General features: G+C 44.1%; 1 protein-coding gene across 4 annotated transcripts in view; it reads left to right on the top strand.

Annotated features, from left to right (window-relative positions):
- The window catches only part of LOC110535812 (3',5'-cyclic-AMP phosphodiesterase 4D), a 185,979-nt gene that overhangs the window by 140,219 nt on the left and 29,726 nt on the right, over positions 1-16,034 (top strand). For all 4 annotated transcript variants that reach the window (XM_090190371.1, XM_021621113.3, XM_090190372.1 and 1 more), the window contains exon 2: positions 11,038-11,229. In XM_090190371.1, the coding sequence (XP_090046497.1) occupies positions 11,038-11,229 (192 nt within the window). The remainder of the gene's footprint in view (positions 1-11,037; positions 11,230-16,034) is intronic.

Raw genomic sequence — 16,034 nt, 5'->3', positions numbered from 1 at the left:
ATGTTTGAAGCCTGAAATGCGGCAAAAGGTCGCAAAGTTCAAGGGGGCCAAATACTTTCGCAAGGCACTGTATGTCTATCGACAGTTAGACTATCATAAACATTCTATTGAAATAGTTACTAACAGTACTAGATAACAGTACACTTTAGCTAGCTAACAGTACACTTTAACTTAAAATGAAAATGACTTTCTATCTAAAATAATAATGTGTAATATCTGAAAATGTAGCTAGCTAGACTCTCTTACCCCCGTATACATGGATGGACGCTCCTCCCTCTCTGTCACGGATGCCAGGGTTGCCCTTAGTTTGAAGATCCGTGAACAGGTGTTTTATACAAAAGCCTTCTGTGTGTTCTCTTTTTGACTTCGTCTGCATATTTTCAATCAAACGCCAGAATTGTCTCAATCTCCTTAGCTATCATACTCTAATTACACTGATTTCAAAACTCGGTCCTTCAGAAAGTGAAGAGCAACACTTATGTAGTTCTACTACGTGATATATTAATTTAAAAATAGCCGCGTTAGAAAGGATTACCTACACATACTGACCAGCTCATATTATAGACAGAAGCGTGCTATATGGCAGACCAATACAAACTCATCTCTCAGCATGTCCAGCCCACTCATTATCTCAGCCAATCATGGCTTGCGGGAACGTTGCTGTCTTTTCCCATGGCTGAACCAACTAGGCTCGTAATTGAATAACTTTATTCATATTTACAGATGGCATACCTGTTTGTTATTATGGCACATAAAAGTTCACATGTTCCAGAAGGCATTTCTGACATAAAAATTAATTATTTCTGACTCGGAAACGAGTAAGAAATGACTATCGCCACGTAGCACTCACATCTATAGCCATGAAATGCCTTGAAAGGCATTGGCTCACATCAACACCATCATCCCAGACACCCTGGACCCACTCCAATTTGCATACCGTCCCAACAGATCCACAGGTGACGCTATCTCTACTGCCCTTTCCCACCTGGATAAGAGGAACACCTATGTGAGAATGCTGTTCATTGACTACAGCTCAGCGTTCAACACCATAGTGCTCGACAAGCTCATCACTAAGCTAAGGACCCTGGGACTGAACACCTCCTTCTGCAACTGGATCCTAGACTTCCTGACAGGCCACTCCCAGGTGGCGAAGATAGGCAACAACATCCCTCAGGGGTGCGTGCTTAGTTCCCTCCTGTACTCCCTGTTCACCCATGACTGCGTGGCCGCAGTGTAAGATTGCCATGGGTAAGATGGTGGTAGGCCTGATCACCAACGACAATGAAACTATATTTGGAGGAGGTCAAAGACCTCAGTGTGGTGCCAGGACAACAACCTCTCCCTCACCGTCAGCAAGACAAAGGAGCTGATCATGGAGTACAGGATACAGAAGGCTGAAGATGCCTCTTCCCCCTTAGGAGGCTGAAAAGATGTGGCATGGGCCCTCAGATCCTATATAATTGAGAGCATCTTGACTGGCTGCATCCACTCTTGGTACGACAACTGCTTGGCATCTGACCGCAAGGCGCTAAAGAGTGTAGTGCATATGGTCCAGTACATCACTGGGGCTGAGCACTCTGTCATCCAGAACCTATATACTAGGCCTAAAAATGGTGAAAGACTCCAGCCACCCATTTTATAGACTGTTCTCTCTGCTTCCTCACGGCAAGTGGTACCGATGCATCAATTCTGGAAGCAACAGGACCCTAAACAGCTTCTACCCCAAAGTCATAAGACTGATAAATAGTTAGTTAAATAGTTAACTCAGTAGCTACTCGGACAAACTACTTTTTGGACTCATCACCATTTATTATCTGTCACTTTACTCCTAGTTATATGTACATATCTCCCTCAATAACCTCATACCCACCATGCTCAAGGACTTGGTACTGGTACCCCGTGTATATATCCAAGTCATTTTGTATTATTATTACTTTTATTATTACATGTTTTCTCTGTTTTTCTTTCTCTCTGCATTGTTGGGAAGGGCCCGTAAGTAAGTGTTTCACTGTTAGTCTACACCTGTTATTTACAAAGCATGTGACAAATAAAATAAAAACTTGCACATTTTACATCCAAAGGTCAGAGTAGTTAGAACCTGCCTGCTCAGTGCCTCTCTGCATCACAAGGCCTGCCTTCTCAGCCTTTCAGGCCCTGCCTCGAAGGCTTCTCTGCCTTTGTTTCCCATGACCTTCCTCTCTGCCTCCCAGGCCACGGCTCTTCGGCCCTGCCTCTTAGCATATCTCACTCTCTGCTTCTCAGGCCCTGCCTCCCTTCCTCTTCCTCGTCTGCTGTTCGTTTGCCGTTCGTTCTCTTGCTGACTGTGCAATGTGTTTTAGGGACCACCCGGCGGTGAGCATCTGACTGCCAAAATGTTTGGCTGTTTCTACATGTAAAATCGGTTTGCTCTCAGTTTGCAAATAACAGCCAGCATTTTGTTCAGACGTGCTAAGTACTCCCTGCCTGGAAACTCTACCGGTATGTCCGTGCCTTAAGGGCTCTCTGTCTCTCAGGCTCTGCTTCTCTGCCTTCCGGGCCCTGCTTCTCAGCCTCTGTCTTTCTGTGTCTCACACCTTGCCTCTCAGGCTCTGTCTCTCAGCCTCCTAGGCCCTGCCTGCTCGGTCAGCTGGGCCAACACTGGGCTGAGGAGATAATATACTGGTAACCACATGATTACTTATGATTTAAAAAAAATATGGAATGTCGTGTTCTTTAGGCGTTCTTGAGCAGAGCACATCCTAAGATACTTCCCAGGTGCTGGATTGAGTAAACAGTTCAAGGGAGGCAAAGTTTTGACATGCAAAGAGTCTTATTGGTTGGTATGTCCTTTGGGATTGCAAATGATACCGCCAGAACATAATTCCTGCTTCTAGGAATTCATGTAACCTATTAATTGTCCCCCACGATGAAATCGGGGATGGGGTCTGTGGATCTGTCTCTGTCCATCCATCCGTCCGTCGGTCCTTCCGTTCAAAAGTTAATCACACACAGATATCTCAGACAGCATTGACCCAATTTTGATTGAAATGGGGTGAATGATGCGTCTTGCCATAGAGATCCGACATTTACAAAATTACACTGATTGGCCAGATGGTCGATGATAAACGTTCACGTGGGCGTGGTCTGGAACATGAATGCATATAAATCAGTCAAGGGGAGGTGTGTATGGGGTGTGTCACACTGTTGCATCAGTTGGCATTGTTAACATATTTCATAAGTTGCCCTAGTGGGAAAATTGAGGATTTACCCGCATGAGTTCCCGATGTTTACCAAAATGGGTTACATCTGGGTCAAGGGCGGGTGTGTAGTGTGACCTATATGTACAATAGGTAGGCTGTAAATGTGTGTTTTCACCTGGGACCAAACGGGGTTTGTTCTCAGTCTCCATGCAGGCCCCAGATGTTGCTGCCCAAGCAATTTTCTTTATAAAATAAAATGGTTTATTTATAGCACATGCTCAGATCAAATGCAATTCAGGAAATCTGATTAAAGAGATAGGTCAATCAAATTACGAATGTACATATTTGTTTCCTCACCCTGTATAATATATATATATTTATATATTTTGCACCTTTATTTAACTAGGCAATTGTGTTAAGAACTGGTTAATAATGTTATTTTACGTTCCGCATGTAGCATAGGCAGCCTAGACTAAAACAACTATAGCTTTCCAGCTCAATAGCAAGATGCTCTATCCGCACTGACTGGTGAAGTAATTGAATGTCGAGCTAATGTAAAAAAAAAATTATAATAATAATGAAGAGATATATGATTTCAGAGTTTTAAAAAGGAACAGAAAGGAACAATATATATATATATATATATATATATTTTTTGGTTTGCAGGTCGGAAAATAATGGTGCCCCTGCTACATAGTGCAAGTCTTATGGGCCCTGGTCAATAGTAATGCACTTAATGAAGTGCACTGTGCAGGGATAGGGTGCCATTTGAGTTGCAGTCCTAGACTCCAGTGATAGATAATGGCACTATCTCTAGTACCCTCTGTCATATTGGGTTTCACATGTAGGGGCTACAACCACATGGCTGTTGTGAAGAAGGGGGGTGGGCTGTGCGTGCATGTGTGTGTGCGAGATAGACATGCTGGTGTTCTGTTTGTGGTATACAGTGTTATGTGGCAGGCTGAACCCATGGCCTGGTGCAGTGATATGACCCAGAGGGGAAAGAGTGTAGGCAGCAGGCCCTGATACACATACAGATGCTTCTGTCTCACTCGCCTAGCTAACAAACATTCACAACATGCACCAATCCTTTCCCACCTCCATCTCTCTCCAGCGCCCGCTTTGTGAAAATACATGTGCCCCTTCACGTCCAATGTATATAGTTTCGAGCATGCCACTACGTATACCTTGCAATTATGAATGCATGTGTGTCTCAATGACCTTGGTTTTATGAAAGGAGCATTGGGAGAAAATACTTTGGGAAGTACACCACAGTAAAATCACATTGGCTAGGGTGCTATAGCGATGTGATAGATTTGAATATGTGATTTGATCATAGTCCTTTTTTCTTAGCGGCGATTGAATAAGCTAGCTGAATCTCAGGATGTGCAACCAGTCCCCACAGTGTTCTGTTGCGGAAGCCTACAGTAAACACAGATTGAATCATGGTTGTCGTAATGTCTTTCAAACAATACGAATGTTTATTAACGTCAGAATCTGCAGCTGGATGTAAACACTTGTCGTAGGGTCAAAGAGCGGGGCTCTTCATCCGGAGGATTTAGAGAATATGCTGTTCTGTGTTTTTCAGATTTTTAGGGCTGACAGAGTGCTTACTGTGCTGTACCCATGCATAGCCACAACACCACGTCATCAACACTCACAATGACGAACCCACACAGACACAGCTGACGCAGTCCACTCAGCTCACACTGTTCCCTCCACCACACACACACGCACGCATGCACGCACACACACACACACACACACACACACACACACACACACACGCACGCACACACACACACACACACACACACACACACACATACACACACACACACACACACACACACACACTGTGCCAAATAGCACGGGCTCCCCTATCAGCTCCACCACGGATCCTATAGGATGATCACAACAGCTATCTTCATCACATAGCTGACACTGGTGATGATGATAGGGGTAGTGATGATGAAGATGTATCTGGTGCTACGTAGATGGGGATCCCTCTGGAGGATTACAGTAGAGCCAGGTCTGGTTCCCCTTGTAACAGGTCAGGTCATCCTGGGTGACAGCGGCAATCTGGAGGACTCTTAGGTGACATCAAATGGGGATTGCGTCATTGTCCTAAGTGGTGGTGGTGACTCAATGAGTCATTGTCTTTATCAAAGCTGTGCTACAGTACTGGCCTGTTACAGTACTGGCCTGTGTTACAGTACTGGCCTGTGTTACAGTACTGGCCTGTGTTACAATACTGGCCTGTGTTACAGTACTGGCCTGTGTTACAGTACTGGCCTGTGTTACAGTACTGGCCTGTTACAGTACTGGCCTGTGTTACAGTACTGGCCTGTGTTACAGTACTGGCCTGTGTTACAGTACTGGCCTGTGTTACAGTACTGGCCTGTTACAGTACTGGCCTGTGTTACAGTACTGGCCTGTTACAGTACTGGCCTGTGTTACAGTACTGGCCTGTGTTACAGTACTGGCCTGTTACAGTACTGGCCTGTGTTACAGTACTGGCCTGTGTTACAATACTGGCCTGTGTTACAGTACTGGCCTGTGTTACAGTACTGGCCTGTGTTACAGTACTGGCCTGTTACAGTACTGGCCTGTGTTACAGTACTGGCCTGTGTTACAGTACTGGCCTGTTACAGTACTGGCCTGTGTTACAGTACTGGCCTGTGTTACAATATTGGCCTGTGTTACAGTACTGGCCTGTGTTACAGCACTGGCCTGTGTTACAGTACTGGCCTGTGTTACAGCACTGGCCTGTGTTACAGTACTGGCCTGTGTTACAGTACTGGCCTGTTACAGTACTGGCCTGTGTTACAGTACTGGCCTGTGTTACAGTACTGGCCTGTGCTACAATTTTTTATTTATTTTTATTTCACCTTTATTTAACCAGGTAGGCAAGTTGAGAACAAGTTCTCATTTACAATTGCGACCTGGCCAAGATAAAGCAAAGCAGTTCGACACATACAACGACACAGAGTTACACATGGAGTAAAACAAACATACAGTCAATAATACAGTATAAACAAGTCTATATACGATGTGAGCAAATGAGGTGAGATAAGGGAGGTAAAGGCAAAAAGGCCATGGTGGCAAAGTAAATACAATATAGCAAGTAAAACACTGGAATGGTAGATTTGCAATGGGAAAATGTGCAAAGTAGAAATAAAAGTAATGGGGTGCAAAGGAGCAAAATAAATAAATAAATAAAATACAGTAGGGAAAGAGGTAGTTGTTTGGGCTAAATTAGAGGTGGGCTATGTACAGGTGCAGTAATCTGTGAGCTGCTCTGACAGTTGGTGCTTAAAGCTAGTGAGGGAGATAAGTGTTTCCAGTTTCAGAGATTTTAGTAGTTCGTTCCAGTCATTGGCAGCAGAGAACTGGAAGGAGAGGCGGCCAAAGAAAGAATTGGTTTTGGGGGTGACTAGAGAGATATACCTGCTGGAGAATGTGTTATAGGTGGGAGATGCAATGGTGACCAGTGAGCTGGGATAAGGGGGGACTTTACCTAGCAGGGTCTTGTAGATGACATGGAGCCAGTGGGTTTGGCGACGAGTATGAAGCGAGGGCCAGCCAACGAGAGCGTACAGGTCGCAATGGTGGGTAGTATATGGGGCTTTGGTGACAAAACGGATTGCACTGTGATAGACTGCATCCAATTTGTTGAGTAGGGTATTGGAGGCTATTTTGTAAATGACATCGCCAAAGTCAAGGATTGGTAGGATGGTCAGTTTTACAAGGGTATGTTTGGCAGCATGAGTGAAGGATGCTTTGTTGCGAAATAGGAAGCCAATTCTAGATTTAACTTTGGATTGGAGATGTTTGATATGGGTCTGGAATGAGAGTTTACAGTCTAACCAGACACCTAAGTATTTGTAGTTGTCCACGTATTCTAAGTCAGAGCCGTCCAGAGCAGTAATGTTGGACAGGCGAGTACGTACAGGTAGCGATTGGTTGAAGAGCATGCATTTAGTTTTACTTGTATTTAAGAGCAATTGGAGGCCACGGAAGGAGAGTTGTATAGCATTGAAGCTTGCCTGGAGGGTTGTTAACACAGTGTCCAAAGAAGGGCCAGAAGTATACAGAATGGTGTCGTCTGCGTAGAGGTGGATCAGAGACTCACCAGCAGCAAGAGCGACCTCATTGATGTATACAGAGAAGAGAGTCGGTCCAAGAATTTAACCCTGTGGCACCCCCATAGAGACTGCCAGAGGTCCGGACAGCAGACCCTCCGATTTGACACACTGAACTCTATCAGAGAAGTAGTTGGTGAACCAGGCGAGGCAATCATTTGAGAAACCAAGGCTGTCGAGTCTGCCGATGAGGATGTGGTGATTGGCAGAGTCGAAAGCCTTGGCCAGATCAATGAATACGACTGCACAGTAATGTTTCTTATCGATGGCGGTTAAGATATAATTTAGGACCTTGAGCGTGGCTGAGGTGCACCCATGACCAGCTCTGAAACCAGATTGCATAGCAGAGAAGGTATGGTGAGATTCGAAATGGTCGGTAATCTGTTTGTTGACTTGGCTTTCGAAGACCTTAGAAAGGCATGGTAGGATAGATATAGGTCTGTAGCAGTTTGGGTCAAGAGTGTCACCACCTTTGAAGAGGGGGATGACCGCAGCTGCTTTCCAATCTTTGGGAATCTCAGACGACACGAAAGAGAGGTTGAACAGACTAGTAATAGGGGTGGCAACAATTTTGGCAGATCATTTTAGAAAGAAAGGGTCCAGATTGTCTAGCCCGGCTGATTTGTAGGGGTCCAGATTTTGCAGCTCATTCAGAACATCAGCTGAGCAGATTTGGGAGAAGGAGAAATGGGGAAGGCTTGGGCGAGTTGTTGTGGGGGGTGCAGTGCTGTTGACCGGGGTAGGAGTAGCCAGGTGGAAAGCATGGCCAGCCGTAGAAAAATGCTTATTGAAATTCTCAATTATGGTGGATTTATCAGTGGTGACAGTGTTTCCTATCTTCAGTGCAGTGGGCAGCTGGGAGGAGGTGTTCTTATTCTCCATGGACTTTACAGTGTCCCAGAACTTTTTTGAGTTAGTGTTGCAGGAAGCAAATTTCTGCTTGAAAAAGCTAGCCTTGGCTTTTCTAACTGCCTGTGTATAATGGTTTCTAGCTTCCCTGAACAGCTGCATATCACGGGGGCTGTTCGATGCTAATGCAGAACGCCATAGGATGTTTTTGTGTTGGTTAAGGGCAGTCAGATCTGGGGAGAACCAAGGGCTATATCTGTTCCTGGTTCTAAATTTCTTGAATGGGGCATGTTTATTTAAGATGGTTAGGAAGGCATTTTTTTAAAATATCCAGGCATCCTCTACTGACGGGATGAGATCAATATCCTTCCAGGATACCCCGGCCAGGTCGATTAGAAAGGCCTGCTCGCTGAAGTGTTTCAGGGAGCGTTTTACAGTGATGAGTGGAGGTCGTTTGACCGCTGACCCATTACGGATGCAGGCAATGAGGCAGTGATCGCTGAGATCTTGGTTGAAAACAGCAGAGGTGTATTTAGAGGGAAAGTTGGTTAGGATGATATCTATGAGGGTGCCCGTGTTTAAGGCTTTGGGGAGGTACCTGGTAGGTTCATTGATAATTTGTGTGAGGTTGAGGGCATCAAGTTTAGATTGTAGGATGGCTGGGGTGTTAAGCATGTTCCAGTTTAGGTCGCCTAGCAGCACAAGCTCTGAAGATAGATGGGGGGCAATCAGTTCACATATGGTGTCCAGAGCACAGCTGGGGGCAGAGGGTGGTCTATAGCAGGCGGCAACGGTGAGAGACTTGTTTTTAGAGAGGTGGATTTTTGTTTGGGTACAGACCTGGATAGTAGGACAGAACTCTGCAGGCTATCTTTGCAGTAGATTGCAACACCGCCCCCTTTGGCAGTTCTATCTTGTCTGAAAATGTTGTAGTTTGGAATTAAAATGTCTGAATTGTTGGTGGTCTTCCTAAGCCAGGATTCAGACACAGCTAGAACATCCGGGTTGGCAGAGTGTGCTAAAGCAGTGAATAGAACAAACTTAGGGAGGAGGCTTCTAATGTTAACATGCATGAAACCAAGGTTATTACGGTTACAGAAGTCGTCAAAAGAGAGCGCCTGGGGAATAGGAGTGGAGCTAGGCACTGCAGGGCCTGGATTCACCTCTACATCGCCAGAGGAACAGAGTAGGAGTAGAATAAGGGTGCGGCTAAAAGCAATAAGAATTGGTCGTTTAGAACGTCTGGAACAGAGAGTAAAAGGAGGTTTCTGGGGGCGATAAAATAGCATCAAGGTATAATGTACAGACAAAGGTAAGGTAGGATGTGAATACAGTGGAGGTAAACCTAGGTATTGAGTGATGAAGAGAGAGATATTGTCTCTAGAAACATCATTGAAACCAGGAGATGTCATTTGGGTGGTGGAACTAATAGGTTGGATAAGGTATAATGAGCAGGACTAGAGGCTCTACAGTGAAATAAGCCAATAAACACTAACCAGAACAGCAATGGACAAGGCATATTGACATTAAGGAGAGGCATGCTCAGTCGAGTGATCAAAAGGGTCCAGTGAGTGGAGAGGTTGGTTGGGGGTCACGGCGATTTAGACAGCTAAATCGGTAGCAAGCTAGCATAGGAGCAAGCTAGCATAGAATGGAGGTCTGTTATTAGCCAACTCTTGCGTTCCGTCAGTAGATTAGTGGGTTTCCGTGTGGTAGAGGGGATTAATCCAAATCACACAACAACAACAAAAATAAAAACAATAGATATAGTTATAGAGGCCCAAGAAGAAAAATAAATAAATAAATAAAAATAAAATAAAATAAAAATTGTCCGATTGTCTATTCAGATAGCAGCCGATAAGATAGCCAACGGCTAGCAGGCCGCAGATGGGCGCCCAGGCAACGTTGCGCCGGAGGAGCCAGCCGGACAATTCCCTCGGGTAGACAACGTCGGCAGTCCAACTGTTGAGGCCCGGTTGGGCTCCGCGTAGGCAGCAAAACGGGTCCGGATAGGTGACTGCAGCCCAGGAGTGATTGATGGAACTCTTCAGCTGGCTAGCTCCGGAACAATAGATGTTAGTACCGGAATCGACGAAAGCCGATAGTCACACGGATAGCAGCTAGCTAGCTGTGAGATCCAGTTATGGATGTCCAGAGCCAGCGGCCGAAATCCGGTATGTTCCGTTCCGAGCCGCGCTGCGCTGCACCGCGCCGTACAAAACTGGCGATAGATTCTCGAGCCAAAGGACAGCCGATGACCACAAACCGTGATTAGCTGAGTACTAACGATTAGCCAGTAAATAAGCTAACTAGCTTCTGAACCAGCTTCAGAGTAGCTTCTGGACCAGCTTCTGGCTAGCTCCCGGCTAGCTTCTGGCTAATTTCTGGCTAGCCTCTCGGAGGATTACAGATCTGAGGTAAATAATACTTTTTTATATAAATATAAATTGGTGAAGCGGATTGCAGGAGAGTGTTCTGAAGATGAGTTTTTGGAAAATTAAAAATGTATGTGAAAAAAAAGTTGTAAATATATCTATATATTTATATACACGACAGGACGAGGACAAAAATACGTCTGAACTGCTATGCCATCTTGGGATGACAATACTGGCCTGTGTTACAATACTGGCCTGTGTTACAGTGCTGGCCTGTGTTACAGTACTGGCCTGTTACAGTTACCATATAAAGGCTTTTGGATTTTCTTGTGGCTGTTTGAAAGAATATTTTGAATCCTAAGCAACCTGCTGCTCAATGTTCTTTGCAGTACGAATAAACAAAAATGCTGAAAGGTATCCTATGTTTCTAACACCCACTGTTTATGATTATGTGTAATATTTCCCCTCTCTCTGGTTGTTGTCTGACAGTTTCGATGTGGACAACGGCACATCGTCGGGGCGCAGCCCGCTGGACCCCATGGCCAGCCCGGGGTCTGGGCTCATACTGCAGGGCAACTTTGTCCACAGTCAGCGGCGAGAGTCCTTCCTCTACCGCTCTGACTCGGACTACGAACTGTCGCCCAAGTCCATGTCCAGAAACTCCTCCATCGCCAGCGACATGTGAGTTTTTTCTCTCTCTAACTGTCTCTCTGTCGTCGTCGTCCCCCCCCCCCCCCCCCCCACACACACACACACACAGGGTCTATCTACAAAATGTAGTACTATGTCTCTCACTGAAGAGATGGAGTGTTTTCAAAGGTGCGGTGAGTGATATGATGTGATAGCTGTCAGTGCACTTGTTGCCCCTTCCCAGTTCTCTGTTTGATTGACAGCTGATGCTGAGGTGTCACAGTGACACGTCTCTATTCGAAGCCCTTTGCCCTCAGCATTAGTGAAATGTGTTTTTTTTTACGGGGTTGGTTGGTCAGCCATATCAGGCAGCTCCTTACCAGGTTGTATGTAACATGATGTTCATACAATCCTTTTACTTTTCCCAGTTGCCACACTGTGGTTTCTAAGGAAAGTGGAATTGGTGGACAATTGTTCCAGTAAACCAAGCTACTGTACAGAGTGTTACTCTGGAGGCCAACTGTTACTCTGGGGCTTATCATTGACCTACAGTAAATTAAGAAACAGGTGTCTTTGATATCTAACATGAAGGCTAAACATTGTCAATTTTTTATATAGAATATACAAAATGGACCATCTTTGATGCACTAAATGACACATTTTTCTTGGAAAAGACATAAAGACCATAGATGTCTCTAAGGAAATAGTTTACTGGCAGAATCGTTTAGAAATGTCCCTTGTGCTTCTTTATGTAACCAGTTATGTCTGCAGATATATATAGACAATATATTAAAGGTCTCATGCTGGGTACTAGCATGCAGAGACCAGTGTTGGTGCCTGGGGAAAGGGAAGAGAGGAGGAAAGGGAGGATGGAATGCAACCTCTCGCCTAATCACTCTCTCTCCCCTCCATCTCTCTCTCTCTCTCTCTCTCTCTCTCTTGTCTTTGTTATTGAGAAGTATTGAGAGTACAAAATATTAAGAACACCTGCTCTTTTCATGATGTAGAACTGACCAGGTGAATCCAGGTGAAACTATGGTGCCATATTGATGTCACTTGTTCAATCCACTTCAATTAGTGTAGAAGAAGGGGTCAAAGGTTAAAGAAGGATTTGTAAGCCTTGAGACAATTAAGACATGGATTGTATATGTGTGCCCTTGAGAGGGTGAATGGGCAAGACAAAAGTGCCTTTGAGTGGGGTATGGTAGTAGGTACCAGTTCTTGACACCGGTTTGCAATGCCGCTGGGTTTTTCACACTCAACTGTTTCCCTTGTGTATCAAGAATGGTCCACCACCCAAAGGACATCCAGCCAACTTGACACAACTGTGCATTGGAGTCAACATCCCTGTGGAACTCTTTGTAGATTCCATGCCCCGACATATTGAGGGAAAGGGAGTCAGTTGTCCATCTGAATGTATTCAACTGAAATGTGTCTTCCGCATTTAACCCAACCCCTCTGAATCAGAGAGGTGCGGGGGGCTGCCTTAATCGACATCCACGGCACGTGGGGGTTAACTGCCTTGCTCAGGGGCATAACAACAGATTTTTACCTTGTCAGCTTGGGGATTCAATCCAGCAACCTTCCAGTTACTGGCCCAACGCTCGAACCACTAGGCTACCTGCCACCCCTCTGTTCTGGGATCAAAATGTCTTGTTCAATGTCTTGAACAACAATGAAAAACATAATACTAGTGCTACCCTCACTCCTCTTTTTCTCCCTAACATTATTGATGTGTGTACAAAACATTAAGAAAAACCTTCTAATATTGAGTTGCCTACCCCTCCAACCCCCCATCCCCCACCTTTTGACCCCAGAACAGAGCTTATCAATAAATATAGCCCATGTGTTCAGTCCTTGCATTTGTCTGGCCAGTCTCCCCAAGGATGATGATGATGTTTGGTTGTGTAGAGGGTGTGTAAAGGCCATGTGGATGTCGTCTCTAATGAACTCTACTATAGATTTCAATGAATGACGCCAATAGAGGTACTGTATACAGTGCCTTCAGAAAGTATTCAGACCCCTTGACTTTTTACACATTTTATTACGATACAGCCTTAATCTAAAATGGATTTTCAAAAAATACTCAGCAATCTACACACAATACCCCATAATGGCAAAGTAAAAACAGGTTTTTAGAAATGTTTGCAAATGTATTACAAATAAAAAACAGAAATAAGTGTTCAGACCCTTTGTTATGAGACTCGAAATTGAGCTCAGGTGCATCCTGTTTCCATTGATCATCCTTGAGATGTTTCTACAACTTGATTGGAGTCCAATAAATTTTATTGATTTGATATGATTTGGAAAGGCACACACCTGTATATAAGGTTGCACAGTTGACAGTGCATGTCAGAGCAAAAACAAAGCCATGAGGTCAAATTAATTGTCCGTAGAGCTCTGAGACAGGATTGTGTTGAGGCACAGATCTGGGGACGGGTAACAAAAAATTTCTGCAGCATTGAAGGTCCCCAAGAACACAGTGGCCTCCATCATTCTTAAATGGAAGTAGTTTAGAACCATCAAGACTCTTCCTAGAGCTGGCCGCCCGGCTAAACTGAGCAATCAGGGGAGAAGGGCCTTGGTCAGGGAGGTAACCAAGAAACTGGTGGTCTCTCTGACAGAGCTCCAGAGTAGTGTAGTTCAGGGGTGTCAAACATATGGCCCACGGGTGATTTGAGTAAAAATATACAGTCCCAGTCAAACGTTTGGAAACACGTACTCACTCAAGGGTTTTTCTTCATTTTTTTATTTTTTTATATTGTGGAATAATAGTGGTGATATTACACTTAGGTTGGAGTCATTAAAACTCATTTTTCAACCACTCCACAAATGTCTTGTTAACAAACTATAGTTTTGGCAAGTCAGTTAGGACATCTACTTTGTGCATGACACAAGTAATTTTTCCAACAATTGTTTACAGACAGATTATTTCACTTATAATTCACTGTATCACAATTCCAGTGGGTCAGAAGTTTACATACACAAAGTTGAGTGTGCCTTTAAACAGCTTGGAAAATTCCAGAAAATTATGTCATGGATTTAGAAGCTTCTGATAGGCTAATTAACTTAATTTGTGTCAATTAGAGGAGTACCTGTGGATGTATTTCAAGGCCTACCTTCAAACTCAGTGCCTCTTTGCTTGACATCATGGGAAAATCAAAAGAAATCAGCCAAGACCTCACACAACAAATTGTAGACCTCCACAATTCTGGTTCATCCTTGGGAGCAATTTCCAAACGCCTGAAGGTACCACGTTCATCTGTACAAACAATAGTACACAAGTATAAACACCATGGGACCACGCAGACGTCATACCGCTCAGGAAGGAGACGCGTTCTGTCTCCTAGAGATGAACGTACTTTGTTGCGAAAAGTGCAAATCAATCCCAGAACAACAGCAAAGGACCTTGTGAAGATGCTGGAGGAAACAGGTACAAAAGTATCTATATCCACAGTAAAAACGAGTCCTATTTCGACATAACCTGAAAGGCCGCTCAGCAAGGAAGAAGCCACTGCTCTAAAACAGACATAAAAAAAAGCCTCACTACGGTTTGCAACTGCACATGCGGACAAAGATCGTACTTTTTGGAGAAATGTCTTCTGGTCTGATGAAACAAAAATAGAACAGTTTGGCCATAATGACCATCGTTTTGTTTGGAGGAAAAAGGGGGAGGCTTGCAAGCCGAAGAACACCATCCCAACCGTGAAGCACAGGGGTGGCAGCATCATGTTGTGGGGCTGCTTTGCTGCAGGAGGGACTGGTGCATTTCACAAAATAGATGGCATCATGAGGACGGAAAATTACGTGGATATATTGAAGCAACATCTCAAGACATCAGTCAGGAAGTTAAAGCTTGGTTGCAAATGGGTCTTCCAAATGGACAATGACCTCAAGCATACTTCCAAAGTTGTGGCAAAATGGCTTAAGGACAAGAAAGTCAAGGTATCGGATTGGCCATCACAAAGCCCTGACCTCAAACCTACAGAACATTTTTGGGCAGAACTGAAAAAGCATGTGCGAGCAAGGAGGCCTACAGTCCTGACTCAGTTACACCAGCTCTGTCAGGAGGAGTGGCCCAAAATTCACCAAACTTATTGTGGAAGCTTGTGGAAGGCTACCCAGAACGTTTTACCCAAATTAAACAATTTAAAGGCAATGCTACCAAATACCAATTGAGTGTATGTAAACTTCTGATCCACTGGGAATGTGATGAAAGAAATGAAAACTGAAATAAATTGTTCTCTCTACTATTATTCAGACTTTTCACATTCTTAAAATAAAGTGGTGATTTTTTACTAGGGAATTTTTTACTAGGATTAATAATCAGGAATTGTGAAAAACTGTCTTTGGCTAAAGTGTTTGTAAACTTCCGACTTCAACTGTATATACACATACTAATCAGGGGGAATGGGAACCAGGTGTGCGTAATGAGACAAGACAGTCCGGGGTTGGTGGTAATGATCCAGTTCAGTGACACCTAGAAGGCCGGTGACATAGACCTCCGGAGCTGGTAAACGGAATGAGCAGCAGTACCGGGGGTATCCGTGACACATATTTTGATTTGGTTACTACATGATTCCATATGTGTTATTAAGCCCTTGAATGAGTAGGTGTATCCAAACTCTTGACTGGTACTCTCTCTCTCTCTCTCTATATATATATATATATATATATATATATATATATATATATATAATTATTTTTTTATCGTGCGAAAAAATTATCTTAATCGAGATTGAAATGACTTAAACCAAATCGACAATGTGTAGCCTTTTCAATTCGTCCAGCTTGCCAACAGTCATTATAACGAAAGCATAACAATCAAGGAGCATCGAAAATAACAAAAACGATGG

Source organism: Oncorhynchus mykiss, chromosome 11, assembly GCF_057628025.1.
Source record: "Oncorhynchus mykiss isolate SJ-2025 chromosome 11, ASM5762802v1, whole genome shotgun sequence".
Lineage (NCBI taxonomy): Eukaryota > Metazoa > Chordata > Actinopteri > Salmoniformes > Salmonidae > Oncorhynchus > Oncorhynchus mykiss.
Note: the sequence above shows the minus strand (reverse complement) of the source record. Positions and strands in the feature narration are given on the sequence as shown.